At 44.5% G+C, this 26,041-nt stretch overlaps 1 protein-coding gene across 2 annotated transcripts; it reads left to right on the top strand.

Moving 5' to 3' along the window:
• Positions 1-1,748: 1,748 nt before the first annotated feature.
• Positions 1,749-19,344, top strand: tmem170b (transmembrane protein 170B). 2 transcript variants are annotated; one of them, XM_035620878.2, is made up of 5 exons: positions 1,749-2,024; positions 6,793-6,930; positions 9,093-9,633; positions 14,278-14,448; positions 15,776-19,344. In XM_035620878.2, exons 3-5 carry the CDS (start codon positions 9,465-9,467, stop codon positions 15,904-15,906), a joined length of 471 nt encoding a protein of 156 aa, XP_035476771.1. In that variant the 5' UTR covers positions 1,749-2,024; positions 6,793-6,930; positions 9,093-9,464; the 3' UTR covers positions 15,907-19,344. The 2 variants fall into 2 exon arrangements, with proteins under 2 accessions (XP_035476771.1, XP_047186142.1); XM_047330186.1 differs by lacking the exons at positions 1,749-2,024; positions 6,793-6,930 and having other exon boundaries at positions 8,936-9,633.
• The last annotated feature ends 6,697 nt before the right edge of the window (positions 19,345-26,041 follow it).

Below are 26,041 nucleotides of genomic sequence, written 5' to 3'. Positions count from 1 at the left end.
CCATGTAAGAGAGTCCAACAATGTTTGGGAATGAGGAAACCACAGAATCGGAGGACGTCAAAGGACTCCAACACCTCTGACTGATTTGACTTTCCCTCCTAAGGGAACCACAATTTGAAAAATGTATGTCCTCCCCCATGAAAAGTCACCTACCCAAAACACCTAGCACCACCTCCAGATTCTTCTCCTCAGTGAGAAAAGAGCATCTCCAACTTCTTCAGATGTAGAAATGTAATGAGAATGTAAGATAAGAAAGTAGGGAGGCAGACGACCTCCCTATATTTAAAGAAAGACTCAAAGGAACTATCCTTTAGTGATGCTGCTAGGCCTTTAGGCCTTGACTGCTGGGGGAACTCCCATCATGCACTGAGCATCTCTCCCTCTCCCCCATGTATTTATATTAGTAATAATAATAATACATTTCATTTATAGAGCACTTTTCATTGCTAAAAGCAATCTCAAAGTGTACATGTCACTAGCATTTTGTTTAATCTCTCCAATAGTTTTGTGCTTTTCCTCTCTCTCTCTCGCTCTCTTTCTCTCTGGTAGTATTATCATCATCATTATCATCATCATTATTATTATTATTAATATTATTATTTTAGAATTAATAATAAATTACTTTTACTCTACTATTTGTGTCGGTATCATCATTGTCATTTTAAGAATCCGTCTGACAGTGCATAAAACAATGGTTACACAACTGTTCCGCATCTCTGCTGCATTTGACCTGAAGGAAGCACAATTTCCAAACCAATCAACTAAATCAGCATCTCAAACACGCAAATTCTATGAAAACACAAAAGCTGGCTATGATGATCATAATGTTTCATGTTAACTACACAAGCATATATATACAGGATATAAGAGCAGCGGGAACCAAGATTCCAACAGTATTTCATATCTTGCTATGACCAAACCTCACTGAACCAGCAGATGAACAAGAGCAAACAAATGGCAACATACTTACCTTTGCTGTTTTGTCACTTCGCAATGATTTCTGACACTTCCCGTTCACTTTTCATCCCAGGGTCTCGTTTCAACTGTGAAGGGCCTGCCCCATTGATTCACACAGTGTAAAAGCAATGTAGTAAATAAACATTTTTTCATCAGTTATTTTTCAACCATCCAAGTCTCATTTTTTGTTCAATCTCAGAATTTAAAATAGAAAACTGAGGAGAGCAGTTCATCCCACTCAGCATCTTGAAAAAATATATCAAAATGCTCACTGGCTTACCAATTATTAAGTACGATTTCCCACTTGCCAACAACTTCTGAAGCTGCAACAAATCATAGAAAAAACGGCGTAAAATCAGGGGTCAGCAAATCGGCACTCGATCGCCATGTGTGAACTACCAAAGACGCGATCTCGGCGAGCCCATCACCTGCGGTGTGAGCCGTGAGGTGACAGGAAGTGAGTGCGTCAACCTGGAAACCAGCGTGAGGATGTGTAGCACAACAACACTCTTCACCTTTATTGTCTGAACAAATCGTCGCGCAGACTATACGCATGGCTTGTTACTGCGTTTTCACTGTAACCTCGAGCTGACTTTATTGCCGAACCACATGTTAATGCGTCGAGTTATTTTTCTTCGTCCGCACAACACACACATAGCGCCCGCTCAAACTACTTCCGGGTTCTGACCTTTCAACATAAGAGTTACATCCATCGCGTGTATCGCGAGTCACTTCGCGCCCCCCCCCCCCCCACCTCCCCCCGTGTCGCCGAAGAGTCACGTGAACAGCACAACGAATGAAAGCCTCGTGATTACAAGACCGCATGTCGCCTTCGTATGAACGCTACAGTGATCGTACGACTTTGAAAATCGTGTAGTGTGTCCCGAGGCAAGTGCAGACTTTTGGAGAGGGATTCATCTTTTAACCTGAAGTGTGTTAAAGTTCTTTATAGTTAATGCTAACAGACAGAACATAATGAGACGGGTCAGGACTAGCTAGTTAGCAAGCTAACTTCAGTAGAATCAAATGAATGGTAGAGCTACAGAACAAGCAAAAGACGGAACTTGGTGAGTAAAGTATACTTGATATATTATATTAATAGCCATTAATTCGAATGATTCTTTTGAATGAATACCCTGTGTTTTACTTGTTCCATGGATCAGGAAGTAACTAATTCAGCCAATTATATGGCTACAAGAAGTCAAAGTGTAACCCTCAGAACTGAACTGGGAGACTGTTCATGATCCAACATGAGAATCATTGTTTATCACTAAAATCATGTTTATTTTTCAATTAAGTTATGTCTGAGTTTCATTTTCTTTTTTCCTCAAATGAGGCTACTTGTGTACTCAGTAGGACTGTGCTCAATGGTTGAAAATCATATAGCTGAGGTGGCCTTCCATGTTGGACCATAGGCAGCCGTCTTTACTCGCCCTGCAAAGAGGAATCATGGGACAAGCCATGTGACATTTGGCCTCTTGCATGACTTTAATAGGGCTGCTCTCTTCTTTTACTGCTTGAGCAAATCCTCATCTCACCTGGAATTAGACACTCCACCTGCCCCCAGGCTCCCCTTCCGATTAAACTGCCCAGGCATGAAAGCGCTGATCAGAGGTCTGTAAAGGAAATTAAATCAGTCAGAGGAATATTTCTCAACCAGCTGCCGCTCCTTTTCCTGGTACACAGGCTTACTGTAATGAACCAAGCACATTCCTGCTAAATGTACGGTTTACAAAGACAGCAGCAGGTTTTCATACATATATTTAGAATTTTGCTCATTAGCTGTTTCGTTGCTTGGTAGTCCGGTTACTGGTTGCTGAGCTAAGATGGGATTGTCGCTGTAGGAGGGTGAAAGTAAGCAAAGAGTCAGCTGTGTCACTGGGGGGTGTCTGATTTATTATGCATTTTGGGAATGAATCATTTCACTGCTGATTTTAGTACTCATCCAGGTTTTCATGCCTTAATGATTCGATAAAAAAATTATGGTGCAATATTTGAATGGAGTCAAATGAAGCTCTCTGATGGAGTGTTTTTCTCTGACATGCTCCATCAGAGAAAATGACAACTCTAAAGACGGAGATGCATGAACTCTGGCCTGGCTTAGTATCTTACCAAAGTATGTCTCCAAAACTTGCAAATAAAGGTCTTCTTTTGACTTGCAATGTTGCCATTTTTGTATAGAACTAATGCGCTGATCTATGTACAGATAAAAGTCACCACAATAATAGTATGTATCAAGAAGAAACACCAAACTTCCATAGCTCGCCTTATGTTGTAGTATAGAGATATATGTTTTTATCCCGAATAATAGTAATGTAATTACCCAATTCTGTATAGGTGGAACTTAAAATATAATCTATAAGGCAAGTAAAATTCAAGTGTATCTTTAGTTTCCACTGTGAAAAATTCAATGCCGCAATGTTGAGATGGATAAAGAAAAGATGAGTAAGTTCCCCAGAGAGATCAACCTCAGCCAGACAAAAAAACCACTGACGTTGTTATGATCTGCCAAAGACTTTTGTGTTTTGAAGAAGAAAACCTAGTGGAGCAGTGGAAGACTTTAAATACCCCTAAGTCTTTGTTTGTCTACTGTCCATTGAGTCTATCCATGTTGATAAGACTCTGACACATTCCTAGCTGGTGATACGGTCTCTTCTCAGGTATGGAAACATCTCAGTGTCCGAAATAGCTTGAGTGGGTCATTGTGTCCCCCTCCACTGCAGGAGGATGTGTAAAACCAGATCCTAGACGCTGATAGGTCTGTTGGGACTGCCTGCTTGACTGACTCAAAACATGCCGGGAACATTTATGCTTCTGGAAAGTTTGGTGTTAAGCTTGTCTGCATCACCCACATACCACTGGCATGTATTCCTTTCCCCTTTTTCCGCCCTTCTCTCCAGACAAGTTATAGTGACCCCGGGATGGATATGGGCCTCTTGGGAAGGGTTAAGTCAAAATAAGTGAAGTTTCAGATTTTGGCTGTTTCAACTGCAGTAAACTGCAACTGCAGTTTACAGTGCAGAAACAGAGACAGAGCCTCAGTTGTATTACTGTATACATGCGAATTTTAGCCATGTTAGCAGCATGGTCTTTCAGTCTGTCAACCACTTTGGTCCAAGCTGATATATCTCGGCAACTATTGAATTGATTGCCATAAAGTTTTGTACAGATTTTGAAGGTTAATGGGAGGATGACTCAGATGATCACCCAACTTTTCCTCTAGCAAAACTATGAGGTTGACATTTTAGTACTAACTAACTAACTAACCAACCCTCAAAGCACCACTGTTCCAGAGTACTGCCTACAGTACCTGTAGTATGGATATATGTCTTTGTATTTGTAATGTGCATCAATGTATCTGAGGCTATTCAGTTTATTTACATGTTATCTGCTTTAAAATTTGCAGTTTTTTGACCTGCTAGCTTATTTTGCCTGTTTTGGCCACCACAACAATTTGCTCTTCTGCTATGAAAAGCCATCAAAGTGAAACGTTATGAATGAGGGCAACTTGGTTACACTTGTTGTCCATGATTAATTCCCTGTTTTTGACTCAAAAACAGAAAATGTGCCCTGAGGGAAAGTTTCTTCAACGACAGAGCAGATCCACCCACGCGCAGGGACATGAAGCAGCTCGTCGTCTTTGTAATGACTCACCCGCTGCTCGAGTTATGAGCCTCTGCTAAACCTTTCAAACCAATAGCAAAGTTTCGGTTTGTCTTTCATCAGAATTGCATTGCCTCAAGCAATCTGGACCTCGGTCCGGGTTTCCCACAGTTGAACAGCGGCAGTGGTCACTCAACACTTTTTTTTGATGTAACCCTTCAAAGGGACGAGATCCCTCTAATCACATAAACCTTGAGATCTTGCCCTGGCTTCCACTGAAATAAATTACTTCCCCTCATAGCTGTTAATCATTTATGTCATGTTGCTGCCTTTTCCCTCAATACAAAACAGAAAGAGGGGTATTTTCTTTAGAGGGTAAGAATAAGAAATAAGTGCCAAAAGAAACATTGCAACTATTGAAGGGATTGAGAGTCTTCCCTGGCAGATAAAAGAAGATAAACAGCAGACAGAATGAGGTCAAGTGCATCCTGGGGGCAGATTGTGTCAGGTGCAGGTGTAGATGTTGGTTGTGGTCGAGCGCCACTCAGGTGCAGCTATTTTCATGCAGAGCCAAAGAAAGATCAAACCTTCATTTGTTCCCTCGTGCCACTTCAAACGGAGTCGCTGTTTAAACTGTGATTGTGAACACCTGCCTCTAGAGAGCCATCAAAGGTGAGCCACGATAACCCTGCTTGTGATCCTGCAGGAGCTCCTTGTTCTCACTACAAAGGGAATCAGAGTGCCTGCCCTCGTGAACTCTGTTTGACTTTGTGTACCAACGTACTGTAGCTCCAAAGAATTTAGTTCTACTGGGTTTTTCCTGTCCATTAAATGAACCACATAGCCCCTTAATTTAAGGATTGGCATAATGCATTCGGTCATTTAACCTCTTTTTTCAAGGCGAAGTTAATCAAAGTACTTAAGAATTGTGAGATTTAGTGACAATACAGACGCCGCTGATGTCAAAACTGGGCTGCGGGTTATTAACAACAAACCTCTTTTACTTCAAGTAATTTAAACCTTTTCATTTTTTTGTCTGTTTACCTCCCTTTGTGAAAAGCGCTTGATCCGAGTGGAAAGTGCTATTGACCTCATTTGCTCAGCATAATACTGACAATAACAGGCAAATAAGATCATCAATGATGCGACGCAACAAGATACTGTGCTAGGAAATAGGTCAAGAATCTAGGATTTATGCTGGTAGGTGGATTTTTTTTTTTTACCTTTGGAAAAAGACAGGCTAACTGTTTCCTCCCGTTTCCAGTGTTTATGACAACCCGAGCTAACTTCCCCCTGGCTCCAGCTTCATTTTTACAATACAGACACGATTTTGATCAGTCACGATCTTCTCATAAAATTCTTGTATTTTTAGAACCTTATTGCCTTTGTGGAAGTTTGCCTGTTTCGCATTTTAAAACTTGATTTCCTCAAATTGAGTGCTTTGAATTGTGTAGAGGTTCAATCTAACGTGTTGAATCCAATTAAGAAAGATGTTCACCCAAAAAGAAACCAAAAGGAGAAAACTGAAAATTGTGGAAGGCGACTGCAGCAGTACCTTGAGTCATCACACAGCCGGTTGGTTCCAGTTTATGTCCTCGCAGTGACAGAGATGTTTGCCAGATGAGGGGGCTCTGCTGATGACTCACCTGGGTGAAGGCCATCTGCCTGAGGTGGGGCAAGACCGAAAAAAATGAAAAACAACAGAAAGACCACAGCACCCGCAGATGAATGGGTTCAAGGGTTAGACGTCTCACCTAGCGGATTTGGTTACAGCAAGGCGAAAATGAATACAATAGGCTCAATGTACATGAGATCAAACTTTGGATAATAGGTCCAAAATGCTGCAGGTCCACACAGAACCTCGGGCGGACTCTTTGGGTGAGCAACAATGCCAGCGTGAATCCATTCAGGATAAAGTGACGTCTCATGTTGCCCCTAAAAAAATAAATCCCCATTTCAGACAAAAAACATTTGTTGAGGCCCCTCATGAGGAAAAAAAATGGGGGATTCACATGTCCTTTGAAGTTTACACATCACTTTTCAAAATCAGAGACTGACAGTTCAAAAGCATGCTGTGATACTTTGCTTAGTGACACACATAGGGAGACAATGCCAGTAGTAGTGAGTCAAGAGTCATATACCAAAACTTTTGTCTCAAAGCCAGCCAAAGGTCTTTCACTGTAATTGCAACGACCTTCTAACCCACTGACCTTTTGTTGTTTTGTTTTGTAGACATCTGAACATGGACGTGATAGTCACATGGAAACCCAGCTGAAAAATGGAAGAAGGAATCCACCTGCTGGCCGACTGCAGGAATCACTGCTTGGATCACAGCAAGCAGTTTCCCAGTTGGGATGAAATATCAAAGCGGTGAAACATTTTATATGACATTTTAAACTGTCTGCTGCCCTATTCAGTAAGGATAATTAATTATGTTTCTGACCTACATCCTGCCCGACCTTTATTTTAGCATTCAGTCAGTGGTTCATTAAATCTGCTGAGACTGTATTTGATATGTTAATAACTTGTTTGTTTTCCATGGTGGTGAAAAAAACCCACCTCCTTTAATAAACAAAGTAGAATTATCTTGGGGACAAAAGCCAGAAGAATCTTTTCCAGCCTGTATTTGTGGTTAATAGCTGGCAGTGAACTAAAAGGCGAAATTTGTCGAGTAAATACATCTTTTGTTCTCAGATCCATGCATGGAGACAGTTCAGATCAATTCAAAGATGCAGCGAGCTGTGGGAGAGTCAAAGGATTCTTTCATCCTACTACACTGACCATTGATGTGTCAGCTTCTTTATCTCCCCCACCCACGAGCTCAACCTCTCCCAACACGGTTCATTTTACCCGGCTGATCGCCCACAACCAAACAACTTCCTCCCCAGTAAATTAAACAAAAGAAATAATAATTCCCCCTTCAGGTTCGGGTTACACTTTGGCATGAATGCAAAAGTAATACAATAGAGAAGCTGTAGTGGTTAAGGTTTTGCTTATGGTGTAAATATTTGTATGCGATATAAAAGTACAATGCAAAAATAAAATGAACAGGCAGGAACTAAAGTCTTAAAAATTACCGTCTGAGTTTAATTCGTTGGCTATAAAAACAAGACCAACCTGTTGAGCCTGAGTCCAAGTCGTATATGCCGTTTTTTTAAATAAAATGTTATATTATTATTTCCATCTGCATATACTATAAAAAAAAAGGAATTAGCAGACTTGCAACACAGTGAAAATCAGTGCTTGCACAGCATTTCCATGCTAAGATAATTTTACCCTGACAAAGAAAAAAAATAATAAAGGGAAATAAAATCTCTTTATATATAAATATAATATTTTGAATAGAGGATAATGGCTGTGTGGCATATAGTCAAAATAGTTCATAATGGTCAGCAAAAATATGAAGGATTAAGGAACAAAAACTCACTAGTATCTTCCTTTCTCCAGCGTAATGATAAATTATACTACTAACTATTTTTCTAATAGCTCATTGCCTGTCTAACAACAATATATAGCTGAATTTATAGGGAAGCATGAATGTGCATGAATTACCCAGTGATTCAGCCTATTTAAATGCCACCATGTTAACTTTTAATTCATGCAAAAAATGTCAAATGTCAGACATTTCCTCACCCTCACACATCTGAACTGGGACAGGACACTTCTTAAAATACTGCACTCCTCAGAGAAATGTTCCAGAACATTCAGTGTCTACGTAACACTCAGGTTCCCTCTCTGCCTTCACACATCCAACTTTTATCACCTTTTTTCCCCTGGTGCTGAACTTTGCGTCACGTAGTATAAGTATAAATCTTCACACTTTTTGAAATAGCTTCCGTGTGTTTTCAGATTCTGTGTCTAAATCCTACTGGGGCTGACGAAGCATTTCATTTGTCACCGTCTGTCCAACACAGATGCTCTGTGAAAGGAGGACTACTGTGTTTTACTCCAGCTCAACATTAACAGTTGGATTTCTTTCAACATTTAAGGTTATTAGACTTTCATTTTAACATTTGGTAAACATCATATATATACAGTATATTTAATTTTTATTTTAGCCAGAATCTGCTACTAAAACTGACTATTCCTTTCTATCTTGCTTTACATCCATCCTATCATGTTATCCATTTGTGATATCAGGCGTTTTTGGGGTGGTGTGGCAGGAGCCAATCAGCACCACGGACAGTTCCTGCATCCTTCCGTCGTCATTGGCAACACCCTTTTTTATTTATTTATGTATTCATTTATTTATTTCACAACAAATGAATGAACATGAAATAAACATTGCTTCACAGTTAATGCAACTTTCATGTATATAAATGTCAAAATGTTGTATATGTTTTGTATATGAGCAGTTGTGGGTCCACGGCTCTGATTGGCTGAGTTGCCGGCGAGCTCGTGCCACCTGCATGCGCTAACAGCGGCTAATAGCTGCCTAGCTTGATTGATTACGTGGCTCCACTGCCGCTAATCCAGAAACTTCGCACACTTAGTGTTTTGCTGAAACGCCACCGACCTCTCTTTTGTTTCAGAAAGCGACTCGAGGATCCTGAAGATGTGGCGTCGCAAACCGTGAGCCGCCCCTCCACCCCGCCCCCCCTTCACAAAAAGAGACGGCTGGCCCTTTAACGGTTATGTAGCAGGGGCTAGCCGATATAGGACGGCGCGTGTGTCCGCCCGCTCGCCCGCTGATAGCCCCCATCATGGCCTCCACACCGCAGCCGACACCACCGAGGATGAAGCGACCAGCCAGCGGCCCTTCCCTTCCCGGCGCGGAGACGGACGTCAAGCCGAAGCAGAGGCACCGGTAGAGGCGAGGCGAGGCGAGGCAAGGCGCGCCGGGGGTGGGGGGGAGGGTGGGGAGAGAGCCGCCTCACAATCCCCATGCCACCCCGGTCTCCTCCATGCCTTCGACCAAAGCCAAGTACAGCTATTCGATAAAGAGGGGTGCGAGCCCGGGCGGCGGCGGCGGCGGCAGTAACATGACAACGACCAGGGATTATTCTGTGAATCTGTCGGTGCAGCAGGTGCTGAGCCTCTGGGTGCAAGGCACGACGCTGCAGCACTTCACAGGTATGCGGAATGTAAAGGTGCCGTTGTTGTTAATCTGTTTCCATCTGTGCACACACACACACACACACACTACTATCATCATCATCACCACCATCAGCAGCAGTAACCTTATAGAGCTGCACACCTCTGTGCCTCCATCTTTAATCAGAAATAAAAACCTATATTTATGACGTTTCTGATCACCTGCTAAGGGGCAGATCCGTCTTTGGGGGGGGGGGGGGGGGAGACTATGTAGGCTACCATCTCAGTAGCCCATCTACAGAATGACTGCCACTGTTGTCCACGCGTGCAGAGTCAGTGGATGACATGAAATGAATCACACCATGCGGCTAGTTTAATCACCCCGCTGCGTGAATGTGCTTTGACTGGGTAGTAAATGAAGTGTTGCACCCTCTCTCCCTTCCATCCTCCTCCTCCCTATTGTCTGGCAGTCCAGTAATCAACGGGCAATTAAGAAGCAGCATCCTCAACTCGTGTGTGTGTGTGTGTGTGTGTGTGTGTGTGTGTGTGTGTGTGTGTGTGTGTGTGTGTGTGTGTGTGTGTGTGTGTGTGTGTGTGTGTGTGTGTGTGTGTGTGTGTGTGTGTGTGTGTGTGTGTGTGTGTGTGTGTGTGTGAGAGTGTGTGAAAACCCGTGCTTTTTAATGACAGGACCAGGCGATACCATCCTAAATGTGGATATTAATAATAAGCAGCGATATGTGTTTGGATCATCATCATTATGGGCCGATAGCCGGAGTGTCGCCTCTTCTTGCTACCGATGCTTCCTGTACACTAAATAAGCGAAACTTGCAGGCTTTGGCCTCCTCCCTCGTTCAGAGATCTTTTTTTTGTGGACACGACTTGACAACTATGCACCAGATATTCTACCTTGGATAGAGGTGATGATCTCACAGCTTTTGCTGGAGGATGGCTGATCTGTGTCATGAAGCTTTGAGAGAGATGAAGTCCACATGAAATTTAAAAAAGAACAATTAAGGAATCGTCTTCTCTCGTCTGCAGACAGGGTGAGCAACAACACGGCTTAGAACATTGTCATTATTTGTGAAAGTTGGAATTTGTGTATATACTGTATATATAGAAACAGCAGGATTGGTCTGTCGAATCAATACAAGATGATAGATATTCTTGAATTCCTCGCTGCAGAGTGAGAGTGAAGCTAAGGGCGTCATGGCGAGTCGGCACAGACCCGTCCCGTGAAGCGCAGCTGGCATCCTGTGTTGAGAAACACATCAAGCAAAGGACAAAAAAAAAAAAAAAGGGGGTAGTCAATGATGCTGACTCAGCAGGAAGCTGCAGCGCATGTAGAGTTTTTTGCGGAAGCAGATCTGCAACTAGCGCCTAGAAAAACCTGTGAGGAGCTGACACCAGGCTCCTCTGGGTGAGCAGGGTTCACTGTATTTTAAGACTCTGTTAGGGGAAACTTTAAAGGTTCTGTGCATTGACCTACATGGTAACACGCAGATAAATGTTTGGTTTCGTGTTCCAAGGTTTTTACGATTTGTGTCTCCTCATTTTTGTGTCTTTTACCTCATTGTTTAGGTTTTTTTTACCATCCACAATCTTTATGTTTTGGTTCATTCTCTCACTGTACTTCTCATAAATCCAATACCCAGTAGCAAAAGGCACAAACTAAGTGACTAGTAGCCGGTGAATACAGAAGAGCATCAGCTAAAGAACCAAATATTACCCTCAGGAGTTGGCGGAGACCAAAATTAGGGTAAATAATGTATATATAACACATTGGCCATATCAGCTCTATTAGGTGGAAATGTGTCACGGTTGTGTTTACCGCTTATAACGATGCCCCCATGTGGACAAAACATGAATTATTGCATGTTTAATGACATGGAAATGCACAAATTCAACAAATTCGGAAATCAAGACAGTGTACCAGCTTTATCACCACCACCAACCAACGTTCTCCCAGCTCTCCCTCTCTCCCAATGCCAGGAAAAAGTCACCACTCTTCCTCCCGATGTCCGAGCTCAGCTTCCCTGCGGGGGTTCCTCCTTTGAGAGTCTGCAGCTTCGCAGCACTTTTGACTCGTATGTTCACCAGCGGCCTGCATGTAAAAAATATCTCACACCTGACCTCTTATCGAGCGACCTCCTTTTCTATTCCGCTGCCTCGCCGTTGACAGGCGAGCTCTAAAAGCATGCCGTGCCGACACAGACCACAGTCTGTAGTTTGCGGATTAGCAGAAGTTAATGCCGCGCTCGGACTGCCTGTTCTGGCCCGTGTTCACTCGCATCTTCTGAACATGACACAGCACATCTCTCAGCCCGTGTGGTGGGTGCTCTTTCTGAGCCCTGGCCACCTGCACTGCTCTCTCCTGTAATTAAATGTTCAACTCACCTTCCAACATTTGCTAAACTGAAAGAAAAAAAAAAAAACAACTACGTGCCAAGAGTCATTTCTTAACAGCCAGCGTAAATAATGAGACATGTATTTCCACTCAAAGCATCTGTGGAAATAGTTTTTCCTGTAAAACTTGACCACGTTAAATCAAGCTTGTAAGTGCAACAGAGGTTTAAACGTGGGTCTATATGATCCCGGCCGGCTTGGCAGGTAAACCGTTACCCATTTATCCACCAAAGACAGATTTCACTGGCACTTGGTTCTCTCCAGCTGTTAATGTCAGAGTCCGCCCAGCAGTGCTCAGCAGTGGTCTGAAGCATTCAGATCCCTTACTTATGTTAAAATACCAGTAATATGATGTATAAATTCTCCATGGTGCTTCATAAACCTCCTGCAATCAAAACGTGCCAAGGAAATATCAGGAAAATGTAAAAATTCTTCATAAAAGTGGCCAATTGGAGTGATACATACAATACTGTAATTGTCAATATCGATACATCAGTAGATTTTACTACTTCATATCAGGGTCGCAACTACCAATGATTTTTTATAATTGAATACTATACCCATTTTTTTCTCGAAATATCGTTTCATCTTTAAAATGTCTGAAAATAGTGAAACATGCCTGTTACAGTTTCTCACAGTTAAAGGGCACGCTATAGATTATATATACTGATTACTACTACTAAAACACAAATCATTCAATATTCAGTATTAGAGTAGTTGAACTTCCCCGATGATGGTGGACCCCAATTAGTGAGTGGGGCCACAGGTCTGAGGACAGGAGAATAATGAGTAGAATAATATGCAGCCACTGTCTTCTATACCACACTTGACTGTTACTGTTCTATCCCATCGCAGACGGCTCCCTCCTCTCTTGTCGGATGGACGTCGGTGGTTGTAGAAAAAACGGCGGTGGACGGCCTGTGATGCGTGACCTAACTGGGCGCAGTCATGCAGAACAAAAAAGCCGTTGTGTCACTGCGCTGTCACACGCTCCCTGGGCCGAGCTCGACGGGTCCACTGCCAGATCAATAAGTAGATGTAGGCACTCAGTCGACTGTGGAACAACTAGGTTAAATGGATATGCTTAAGAGCTCCCTCTGGGCTCCCGCCTTCAGAAATACTTTGGAAGTCTTTGGATATTTACACCACGCAACAATGTCACGTTTCCTGTTTACATCGCTTTGTCCCCCTCAAAAAAAAAAAAAAAAAAAAAGGCTCTGCCCTTTACAAGACATTCCTCATCCTCGGCCGATCTCTCTTTCTTCTTGAATAATCTCATGGCGAATTGGCTTCTCCTCTCCCTCATAACCAGCGGTTCAAAGCGGGGACCCTCGCTGGCGAAGTCTGACGAGGAGGAAGCCGATGAGAGATATTGAATGGGGCTGACGACCTCCGATTTGGTCCATCTTCTGTTAAGCTGTTTGCTTTAATTACTTTCTAATGACATCATTTATTAAGGCTGCACAATCTTGACCCGGTTGAATGGCTTGATATGTTTCCTCGGAGACAACAAACTGTGTTTAATGGAGCTCAGTTTATAATTAGATGAATTGTGAATCGATCAAATTGATAACTGAATTAAAAAATACTTGATTGTGTGTCTGCAGTCCAGCTGATACACTCACAAACAACAAATTAAGATGTTGTTTGAGATATTCCATTTACCGCTTAATGTCTAGCTCCGAGCCGCTCGTCTGAAATCTCACTCGGAGCCGCTTCGTACATCTCGCCTCAGCTCCATCACCATGGTCGGCTGCCTCCTCGATGAGCCCTGACTTACACTGTGGCGGCGGCTGGAGATTGAAATCCCTCCTTGGCTCTACACAGCTACTCGCGCAGCTCCAACAGCGTCTCAGCAGACGGTTCTGTAACGTGTAAATCTGTAAAATGCATCAGGAAGTCTGCCAGCGGCCCACGTAGCGGGATCGTGTTCCCCTCCAAGAATACAATGAAACCTCAGTCGTCGCACAACAATGCATGTGGATCGTTTTTATTCTATCGTCTCTCAAATGTACCGATTTAATGTTTTTACTGGGACTTGGTAAGAATCAAAGTAACAGAGGCTGAGACATCCTGACTTTTAGATTGACAGTATTGGTTTGGAGCCATAAAACACGGAAGACTACATTTCCCATGGTGCAGCTGGATATAGTCTTTAATGACACATATCTTCATTTCTTGTTACAACTGTGTGATCTCCAATTTTCCATCTGTTCAGTCATAATTTCGTTGCACTTGTATCTGATCAAACTTCCTGCCTGTGCTGTGTCTCCCTGTCAGAGATGTGGTACTGGGTGTTCCTGTGGTGCCTCTTCTCCTCGCTCTTTGTCCACGGGGCGGTGGGGCTGCTCATGTTGGTCATGCTGCAGCGCCACAAGCGGGGCCGCCTCATCACCCTGGTGCTGGTCAGCGTGGGCTTCCTGGCATCCCTCTGCGGAGGCGTCATCACCAGTAAGTAACTTCCCTTTTTGTAATACTTCTTCTTCTTCTACTACTTCTTCTTTCTATTTTGAAGACTTACTTCGACTGCGTTCAGTATCCAGTCATCCAGAAAAAGAAGGGAGGTGACAGGCAGGGAAGAGGAAGACAGGATGCTTGGAGTTTGTTTGTTGACTCCTGTCAACCAGAGCCAGACAGGAGCTGACAGAGAGTCAGAGAGGGAGGGAGAGAGAGGGATTTTCAGACGTGGTTTCTTTTTGTTTAGGTAGCACAGGAAGCTTCAGCTTCGTCTGGCCGATAATGACGAGATTAAATATCCCAATTTTTTGGCTTGTACCTTTAGGAGGACCCCATCGCTGAGAATCGATGTTTTCAGGGTCTTCAATTCCAAATGCATCTCTGTTTTCATTAGTTTTGAACCAGAATGAGGCCACTGTTTAGATGGTGGGATTACAGATTCGTAAAAAGGTTCCCCGGTCCCCCGTGTGCTTCCATTACAGCACAGTGTGAGGAACGAGCGTGACAAACTATCATGAGGAGATAGGGCCGAGTCGACGCAGCGTGTGGCTGTGTGCTCACGAGCACATTTCAATAAGCATTCAGACAGGGAGGGAATACTCGACGGGGCAGTGCACTCGCAGCGCTGACGGACAGAAAAGACGAAGATGGAAGTGTCTGTCCTCTGTGGTCTGCGGTGATCCTGCCAGGCCGTGACAGACGGCTGTGTTTGTACTCGAGTGCTGTGCTTAAGTATGTACTTTGTGTTTTTTGGAGCTTGTTGGAAGTCCATCTGCACCTGCTGCTTCCTGCCGCCAACCTAAACTGTGTCATAAGGCCGCCAATCTTTGCTGCTATGGACTTTTTCTACCCAAAGATTCTTTGAGTGGTTTTGAGTCTGTGGAACATTTACTCAAATACTTTTCTTGAGGGATTGGGTCGTACTTTACTTGAGAATATCCAATTTATTCTACTTTATACTTTGCCTCCTCTACATTTACATCCACAAATATTGCACTTTTTATTCCCAGACCTGCCACGATTAGTGAAGTTATCAATTTGTAAAGAGATGCAATTAATCTGCTCAACTATTTTTCAACATCTTTTTAAAGTCATTAAAGTCATATATCTTTTATAGAATAAACAATTTATCGAAGAAAGAATCTGCAGATTAATCGATATTATTAGTTGCCTAATTGCTAGGAAATTTTACCCGGGGCCTGGCAGGACAAGTTACAGAAAATTTCCAGATACAAGCTCAAGTAAAGTATCTGAGTATTTCTTGCACGTATGGTATTAAAAACAGCTGATGTGTGCGTGTGTTTCTTTTTGTCTCTGTCAGGCGCAGCGGTGGCGGGGGTTTACCGCGTGGCAGGGAAGGACATGGCCCCTCTGGAGGCTCTGGTGCTCGGCGTTGGCCAGACCACCCTCTCTGTCGTCATATCCTTCTCACGTATCCTGGCCACTCTGTAAAAGAAAACCCTCGACGAGAGCAGAGCTGACGAATGGAGCCAGTCAGAGACTCAAAGGCGTTCATCCTGACCGGCTCCGTAGAAGAAGAGGAGGCAGAAATGCTCTGGACCTTTAAGGGCCGGATGCAGGGCAGAGAGCGCCCCCTCCCCTCTGTGTCTCTGTTCTGGTACTGCCACAATCACACTGCAAGTTCGAGGGGAACTTAATGCGGACCAGTGGTCGCCATGTCGAAGAGCAACAGCAGGCGGAGATGGCGCCAAACCTCATCCTCTGGACGTGGAAGCCATGTTCTTTGTGCCAACGACCTTCTCTGGGACGTCCAGATGCCTTCGTGGCCACTGACTCTTGAAGGCTGTCTGTCGTACTCGTGGGGGGGAAAATAACAGATTTTTTTAAAAAGTGAAGTAACAGTGACGACCTGTAATAATAATGATCCAATGAGTGATCCAGTGTGAGAACGAAAGTTGAGCAACAAGGGGTGTTTAGGGAATGAAAACCCGACAGATTTCATCAGCAAAAACTCTCTCCTCACCAGTATGAAATGTCGGCCTCACACAGGATGTTCAAATGCAGAACATCACTATCGTTCCCTTTTCTTGCGACGGCTTGAAGGTGCACCATCCAACTCACGAGCAAGATGCAGCTTTGAATCTTGCGCTTTGTGGGTTTTTGAGAAGTTTTTTGCATAAGAAATCAGTCGTTTTGGAGGAGAAAACCAGCATCGCTGCTACATTTGGTTTGTCCTGTTGAAATATGCTTATTCACTTCCCACTCTTATGTCTGTACAGTAAATATGAAGCGAGATTTTCCAATTCGTGGCCAATCTGAAGAGATCATCTGCCAAAATGATCCTGTATTGTGAGCTGTTGACTCCGTCTTCTCAGCCATGTTGTCCCGAGCAAAACAGAGCACACACTCTTGTGAGTCCCTGGAATCTGCACTTTGAAAATCGTATGTTCTAAGCGCAGAGTGTGTGTCCCGGCCTCTAGACTGAATCGTCTGGTGCGGGGCCTCTATGCTAAACTAAGCCACCTCCTAGTTACAGCTTCGTTTCTACTGTACAGACATGGGAGTGCTGTCACTCTTTACAGTCAATGCTCAACAAGCAAAACAAATAAGCGTTGGAAATACTTCTTTAACGTAGACACAGAAAGGCCTGGACCAACCCTCAGTAGTGCAAAGGCTGTTCAGTTTGTCTTCATCAGTCTTAATTCCAGGTCTGGTTTGATTAAGATTAGGATTCTCTTAATCTGGTAATAAGAAAAGGTGCATTAATATTAATATAAACTGCTGCTTTCCCCCGAGGAAATCCATCCCTCCCCGGAGAGAAGGTCAGACCGATTCTGCTGCTCAGATCGCCATTGTTTTACTATGGCTCCCTCGTTTCTTTGTGTTGTTTATTAACCCATGTTCCTTAAATTCAACTTTGCATATTGCACTGAATTTAATCTGCCTTGTTTTTAGAACAGTGTGCGACTCTGGTGTGACCCGACCCCGGTATGTTTAACAGCTATTACTATACACAGAAAAGACACTTATAATTTTGTTTTGGTGGGATTTTCCTTTGTAACGCATCATATATGAAGAGTGTGCTTCAAACTACTGTACTTACTTCTTAGAGGTCTTCACTGATATTTTTGAAGAATAGAAAGAAAAGGTTAAATTTGCATTAATTGCTCATCACTTGACTCATAAATGTATTCCAATATCAATTCCTTTGTACATAGCACCGCACCCTGGGTGAGAGGAGTTAGGTTGTAATGCCAAAGTATCACTAACATTTAGCTTTATTCATTCATCATCTTTTTAATTGAGCCGAGATTTATTTGTTTCACTCAGTTTTAGAAACAATTGCACGTTGGCTCGAGGATCAAAGAGCCCCCAGACTTTCATAAATCCGCTGTTGATGGGAATTTGACCACAAAATTTTTTGTGTGTTGTTACCTGTGTGTGCGCTGTGAGGCCCTGAAGGTGAATGGTTATGTAACCGACACGGTTCACCTTCAGTGCCCACTCGGCACACAAGAGGGCGATGTTGCACAGAGGTGAAGTGGCGGCAGGAGCCTGAAAGATGATTGAGGCTGTTGCTACAGAGACAACATGTTTCTATCCCAATTCCTCCCGCAAAAAAATCCCAGAGTGAAATTCATATTTGTAAAATGAAGGAGGAAAAAAGAGGCACCTGAAGTCATCTTTATCCACCGAATGCTCGGGCGAGTCGTCCATCGCACCCGTTGTGAATGTTTTTAGCTCAGTTCTTTCAGGGACCAAATGCCAGTTGCTGCTGGTGATGATGACTCACCTGCCGTCATGGCAATGATTTCTCTGTGAAGCTGCTCGTGGGGCGGTTTTGTGCATGTTTCGTAGGTACGTGTGGACCATAGGAGTGTGGTGTGGTTGTGCATGTGAGTAGTGGAAAATTGGATATTCATTTATTTTCATTAGCGGGGGTTGTGCACATTCTTTAGCGGACCCCTAAAGTGTCGATGAGGGCGAGGACCTAATTGCAGGTGACACTGTTCAGCAGTTTCACTGAGCAGGTGTCTTACATAACGTGTACTTTTCTGCTGCCGAGACGCCTAGAACTGTACTGGGGTCGTCCGGCCGGTGCACTTACTGTACATCCTGAGCTGTATATACATAGCCACCGTGTACAAAGTACACAATGAAAAGTGTAACCAACAGCTGATGTGAACCAGCTAACCACTGGATAATACTTTTAATTTTCACACAGACGGGAGTATTCACACCCAGTGCCATGATCGGTCATGAAGTTTTTGGGGTTTTTTTGCTCCGGGTATTGTGATTCAGCTGGTGTGTGTGTGTGTGTGTGTGTGTGTGTGTGTGTGTGTGTGTGTGTGTGTGTGTGTGTGTGTGTGTGTGTGTGTGTGTGTGTGTGTGTGTGTGTGTGTGTGTGTGTGTGTGTGTGTGTGTGTGTGTGTGTGTGTGTGTGTGTGTGTGTGTGTGTGTGTGTGTGTGTGTGTGTGTGTGCACACTACAATATCTAAGGAGACACCCAGCAACTGATAAAAACTCTAGACTTCGAGAACGGCCATCGCACTGCAGTGAGACGCCCCGCTCAATGAGCCCGGGCCCCTTCATGGGCTTATAACTAAAAGCTGCCCCCCTCAAGTCCCGCCGTTGTGTTAAATGCCACATGTCTGTCCCCCCCCCCCCCCCCCCGGTCACGTACTACGTACCGGCTGTGACTGCGTGTGCAGTGTGAATGGACTAACACGGACAATCCCAACAAGAGACAATGTGGTACAAAAACCCAAAGTGGCACTTTGTAGATAGTGTACAATATGTTCTTTTTTTAATTTTGTACCAGCCAAACTGCTGATATTTATAACTATTGCCTATTTATGTACAAAATTGTTCTCCTGTACATACTCGACAGTAAGTTGAAATAAAAAAAAAACTTTTTTGCAGTATAAACAGTCACGAGTGCTGTTTCCCTTCTTGACGACCTTGTCAGTCGTCTCTTCATCCGTCTACCTCCTCTGTGCCCTTCGTGGTCCACCATCACTCTCCCTCCAGTTTCTGGCTGCCTCTTTACTTTCTCCTTCCAGCTCTTCTTTTTTTATCTTTCTTTCTTTCATCCTTATCCTCACCTCCCTCCTCTTTCCTGTCATTACTTAAGAGGTGAAAGAGCGGGGAAATACTCCATTAGTTGAAGGCAGAAACTGACCCCCCCCCCTCTCTAAAGGCTCTTTAAAGGCTGGAAAAGTGTGGATCCAATCCGATCTTGAAATTCAGTCACCGTGCCATCTGTAACCTCAGACTGACGCAGATCTTCTGTTGTTTATTAGGGATTTTTGTTTTTTTGATTTGGGAGTTATTTGTCCGCTCGAGAGCTGATACTGGCTCTGGAGCGCTCGTTTGAAAGCTTCTTAAAAGTGTTGGAATATAGTACAATTGTTTTGTTCTTAAATACAGTTTTGAGGGAACCTGTGCCTTAGAACTTCTAAGTTCTTTCATGCCTTTAAAGAAAAAGGCTTGTGTGTTTTACTTCAGGGTCTCTTACGTCACTCGTTTTCATCCATGACTGTAGATTTTAAAGAATCCAACTCATTAGTATTAGTTTACTGCTGTGTTCATCCCCATCCCTCTGAATGGAATCAGAGGGAGCATCAAGTACAAAGACCGGTTTGTGAACGCATAATTATTATTATTCACTGTGTCTCTGTCTCTATTGTCCCCCGCAGGCTCGGAGGCGTCATCACCAGCCGTCGCTCGTCTCCTGGTGGCACCGGGGCAGACGGAGCTCATCGGAGAGGGGACGCCACACCGCGCCTGGCACGGCTGCGACCAGGCCTCAGGCCGCTCCGGTGCGTCACCGCGTCATACGCGCACGGGCGTAGCACTGGGGGGGAGAGAGAAGGCGACACACTACGCATGGCCCAAAGGTAGTGGGCTGGGGCCTGGAATTAAAAGGGGTGTTTTGTTTGTAATTAGTGTTTTCTAAGTAATCAGTGTCATAGAGACTGAACTATGTATTTCCAAAAATAGTGGAGGTTCTCTGAGGGCCCTCTTCTCTTGCCCCTTACAAAAGGCGCAAAATGGTTTCGTCACGACTCCGCATGAGAATCGGGGGGGCCCACAGAGACTGCTTATGTATAGGGCCCAGAATTTGGTGCACCGTAGCTACACCCCTGCATACGTGCCCTCCTGCAGCAACCACTTTTAGAGAAGCAAAGGTTGTGTTTTGTCTTCCCGCTGCGCTCGAGGAAATTGGCTGTTTTCTTTTGGTGGTATGATACCCCCCCCCCCCCCCCCCCAAAAAAAAGAGCGTCCTGTACGTGAGTCCTCATCATTGTAATGACAGGGGCAGGACCTCCTATAACATTTTGACTGTGGCCCATGATTCCCAAGACCGAACAAAACGAAATCCAGAGCCAGACACAATTCCTCATTCCTCGTATCTGATCTGACATTTCAGTTGCTATTCCAACCGCGTGAGGTTCTTTCCTCCCCGGCTCGAAAGGACTTAGCCGCCCAGGTCCCGTCAGCTGTCTCTGCCGCCGCATGTAATGTGTTTTTTTAATGCGCAGAGGGGAGGCTATGAATAACGTGGATGGAATTTAATCAGCGCGCTTGTGGATTCAAAGGGACAAAGGTCCCGAGTTGTTATCACCTTGTTTTTTGTTATTCCATTCTTTTAACGGCAGAGAACAGAGCCTCCGACTTGTGGTTCCCATTCATCGGCGGCCGTGGACAGTCGTGTTGCAACCAGTGAGAGAGAAAAGCTGAGCAGAGCTGATAAGGGGACCACGGCTGCCACATGAGGACAGGAAGGGTTTCATAACAGGCCAGGGAATGTGGTTTTTCTGGTATTTATACGTGCTTGATGAGTGTTTGGTAAACTAGGACAATGCACAGGCTGCTGGCAAAGACCTGAAACGACGCACGTTTGTCTTTTCTTTTCATTGAATTTAGAGAGATTTTCTTTTGAATGTTTGTACAACTCAAATAAGTAGATTTAAAGCCCCAGTGTGTAATTTTCTGGCGACATCTGGTGGTGAAGTTGCAAAAACCTCAACCAACTGAGCTGCCGACAGGGGACACTTTATGGCGGCGCACCGCTGACTCCACTTCCGGTTTCCTGCAGTGCTAAAACTTCAATGCAGGTTCCCCGTGTTCTGGGCCGTTTTGTGCAACTACCGCATTGAATGCGACGTGGTAAACATGGCGACTTACACGGAGCTCGGATCCACCACATGTAATTATATTTAACTCATTCAGAGTTGACGAATACACATTGGTTCTTTGTTGCAGGTGATGGGCAATATATTCAATTTCTGTGAATCAGTTCTTCTAAATATTACACACTGTAGCTCTAAATTAGTCCAGTACTCTGCGACTTATGTTAGTCTCATGTGCGATGGAGCAGTTTTTTCTTTTAAGGCTTGGGGAGGCAAGTAAAATACAAAATTGTCTAAATACCTTAAAAATTTGTCAGTTCATGAATCTTCCAGAGATGATTTGCAGACAGCCATGTTTCTCTCATTAAGTCTTTAATGGGGGTCTTTGAGGGTCAGTTATTAAGTTCACAGCTCTTAAAACACTTGGAACAATTGGGGAAACTTTCACAGGATCAAGACTTCCTGCAAAACCTCCTTGGTAACCTTAGCGATTATATTGTTTACAGTTTGTCACAGCTCCTTTGCACATCAAAAATATTTTAATAATAAAGCCCAAATAGCCCCCCCCCCCCCCCCCCCAGAACTGCCCCTTTATGCTGACCGCCGCGCCACTCGCTGCTATTGTCTTATTGTTTCCTCTGCAGGAAATACTCAAGAGCTTGAGCGTGAGCGCCGACAAGGGGATTGCATGCTCGCTTTGAAATTTTTTTATTTTTTAAAAACCAGCCCTTTCGACAATGGCTGGAGCCAGGCCAAGTCCTTTGACCCAGCGGATCACTTCGCGTTATTGACCTGAGCCTTTGTGCTCGCTCACTTGACTCCTGTTGCGCGTGAGTGTACAGTGTACGAAAAAAACGCAGACGGCAGACAAACAGCCCGCGAGGCCAGTCTCCGTCGGAGGCCCGCCCCGCTGTCAGAGCAGCGCCACGGAGCTGTGATCTCTGTCTGGGTTTACTTTTACGAGAGAGAGAGAGAGAGAGAGAGATCCTCCGTCCTGACCTCCCGCATTGTGATGTCCTGAATACGGACCATATTCTCCTACAGTGTCAACACAATGAAGTCTGAGTCAGGACGGGGAAGTGTGTTTACAGTCAGAGGAATGACGAGCATGTACTTGGTTCCGTAATAGTCTTCCAGTCGCTCCAAATATTAGGTTCATTTGAAATGTGGTTTCAAAGAGGCCATTCACGTTGATTCAACCGGAGCGAACGGCGGCCTGTTGCAGTGGACGGTGGTGATGAGTACATTCACTTTAGTGTTGGATGTAGACGAAGCAGTACTGAAAATACAAATATTGTATATTCAAGTGTCAATACTTGCTCTTCTGCCAAGGCTCGACAGTCCTCTTCAATCCAATCAAGCCGAACCAAATTGCACACACGCACAGATATCAGTCCCCTGCTGTACATGCCACATCTCATCAAGATCCATGCTCTATTTGGTGAAAATATCAAAAATAAAAGGCCCCGTCTCACAAAGTTAAAGTAAAAAAAAATGAATTAATCATAGATCAGCCTCTTATTCCGGATATGGGCCAAAATTGTATGTGCCCATGTTTCATCCTTCCATCAAGTTTCATGAGAATCCATTCAGTAGTTTTTGCATAATCCTGCTGACAAACAAATAAACCCCAATTTTTTTAATTAAGATAAAAAACATAACACGCCGATGATGACATTTTCTATTTATAGGTTACAATTATTAGAAACAGGTCAGACTACATTTGGGAGCCACCTCATCCTGTCTCGGGGATGCTCGATAATGAATGATAACAAAAGAAATATGCCTCCATTGTTCTGCAGAGCGTCTGCACCTACAGTAGGTCTCCTCTTTGGTAAAGAACAATGAGGATCCCCCCCACGGGGTCCTTCCCTTCATCGACGATGAGTTCCCAAAGGCAGACTTCATGTCTTCACCAGCAGCGGTCGCGTGCGAGGGACACTGTGTGACAACTCCCCTCCGCTTCTCTGGCTTTGTCTTCTGCATCAAACACATAAGGACTTGTGGACTTCGATGAATGTGCACAGGACTCTATATAGGCATATTGCAGAGGACAATCCTGCTCCACCAAATTTAAATTGAATCGATGTCGCCATCATGTCCTGCCTTTTTGAATTCAACCAAAAGGCAGGACAGTAGGTGTAGAAATGATAACTGATCACAGCAGAGGTCGGTCCCGAGCAAGGTACTCATGGAGTTATTTCCTTCCCATATTCATGCACAAGCTTCTAAGTCACGTTTCTGTTGTTCCCCCTATGAGCCACAAGAGAGCAGCATCACATCTCTACTGCCAGACATGTCCAGCTCCGACTTGCATCACCCGCTGGGACCCCCCAGCAGTGATCCGTCCTCTGAGCCGCCGTCACCCATCACTCACTCAGCCGGTCGATATCTGATCCGAGCGGTGACGATCCCCGTAAATTGAGGCATTAGCCTCGTGTTCACCGGTGGCACAGAGGGAGCGAGGGCCTGCTCGCACCGCTGAGGGGGCACATCCCTGGAGGGACTAATTGGAAATGTGCTCTTTTTATAATCCAGATTCGTCCAGAGGAAAACTGAACTCACACTGTGCAACCAGCGCAAGGAATGATTTGTACAGAGAAAGGAGTGACAAAGGTGACATCCATGTGAAGTAGATGTTTGATTTGCATGTGGGTGAATGAATACAACACAGCGGAGCCAATTCGGTCAGTTAATTGATAAACCCCCTGCAGTGTAACATTATAACAGGGGAGAGCGCAGTGACGCCTAGCTGGTTAAATGTTCTCATCTCACAAAGATGTTTTCACCGGACCCAACATTTGACTGACGGGTCATTATCCGCCCGTCATCTGTGACTTGTCCTCAGCACCTCTGGGGACGAGTCCCCACTCGCACTGCAGCCTGCAGAAAGACATACAGACGCCTGGGGAAGCATCAGAATATACTCAGAAGTTGTCAAATGGCACAAATGATACATCAATGCAAAAGCATCTTCCGAAGAAGTTATCGTACATTCTTTAGCATTATGGACCATAATTAAATAATTAAATAATCCTGCACAAATAACAGGCTATTTAATACCAAAAGTCTGTTGTCACCACAGGAGCTCAGCAAAGAAAACGCTGGTTAAACACTTTCATTAAAGATGATTAAAGTGGAACTAAAGCTTAGTTTTAAAAACTCCGAAATCGCAAAAAAAAGGAAAAAGACTCCACGGATTAATTTTCCCCAGGGACGCCGATCAAAGCACAGCGTTTGAGGGTGTTGATACTGGACTGTGAAAGTGACAGACCCTTGTTCCATTTAGCTTCTCTCTCTCTTGGAAAACTGCACGGCACTGTAAACTTCAGAAAGGCCACATTAATTCACAAGTGTGGTTCGCGGCTACACGAGTATCACAAACCACGGTGCGGCGCCGCGGCGAAAGGATCACGGGAGCAGCCGAAGCAGCAGGATATGAAAAACTACAAAGTCCACACTTCTTTAGGAAAACACCTGTAAGTCGGACGTATTTTTCGTCAAAGCTCTGGCGCTGAACCGACAACTCCAAAACCAAACAACTACACACGCACATCCGCAGACATGTCGTCCATCTTTGTCGTCCATCTTCGTCGTCCATCTTCATCGTCCATCTTCGTCGTAGCGGCTCTGAAGGGGCCTTGTTTTTTTCTTCTGTCCTCGCCTCCAGATTGAACTTTGATTCTCTCTTTTTCCCCTCAGATGGACGGAAGCGACCGGGAGTCTCGACGGGAGCCTGTATCGGTGAAGCGTTGTGTCTTTGACGCAGTTTTACAGTGGGATGATGAGACGAGGCTGAGATTGCATCACGCTGCACAGCGAGTGCGCCGGATGCTTTTCAGACGCGGGAATCGAGGCGTGGCTTCTTTTTTCCTGCTCTCCGTTATTATGTAATGTGTTTCACATCAGTTGTAAGTGGCTCCTTCGTCCAGGTGAAGTTGTGCTAAAAACAAGCAACTCCATCCTCATCCATAATGGATCTCCATCGTGAAAAAAAAAACAAAAAACCTTGGTCCTTCTATTCTTCTCTATTCTATAAGTCCAAGATTTCTAGAAAGGGGTTAAGAGGCCCCGCTCTCAAAGACACGAGCCGCCATTTTGTGCATGGCTTTGGTTGTTTCTGCTTCTGTTCAGGACTTTTATTGGTTTATCCTTCTAGTAGTTGTCTGCGTCTCTTTGGGATCGCGTCGCGTGTCTTTGTGGTCAGTTTGCGACTCTTGGGGCCGGTTCTGTGTCTGTTTGGGGGCGGTCCGTCCCTTTGGGCCTCACCTCTGTGTGACACGTGTTCTGCGGTGATACGCCGAGCGCACCGCCGGGTCGGTTGCGTTAACGAGCCGCCAGCATGTGGCTGCTGACTTTGGGAGGGGGGGTGTCATTACTCTCAGCCCCCCAGCTGGCCGGGACGCTGACCTTTCTGCCCGCGTCGGCCTGGAAGTAAGCGCCGATTATCCCAGTTGTACTGAGCCGGAATGTGATGTGCTCTCAGGTGT

This window comes from Scophthalmus maximus, chromosome 22 (assembly GCF_022379125.1).
Source record: "Scophthalmus maximus strain ysfricsl-2021 chromosome 22, ASM2237912v1, whole genome shotgun sequence".
In the NCBI taxonomy this organism is placed as follows: domain Eukaryota; kingdom Metazoa; phylum Chordata; class Actinopteri; order Pleuronectiformes; family Scophthalmidae; genus Scophthalmus; species Scophthalmus maximus.
This window is presented reverse-complemented; position numbering and strand designations above follow the sequence as displayed.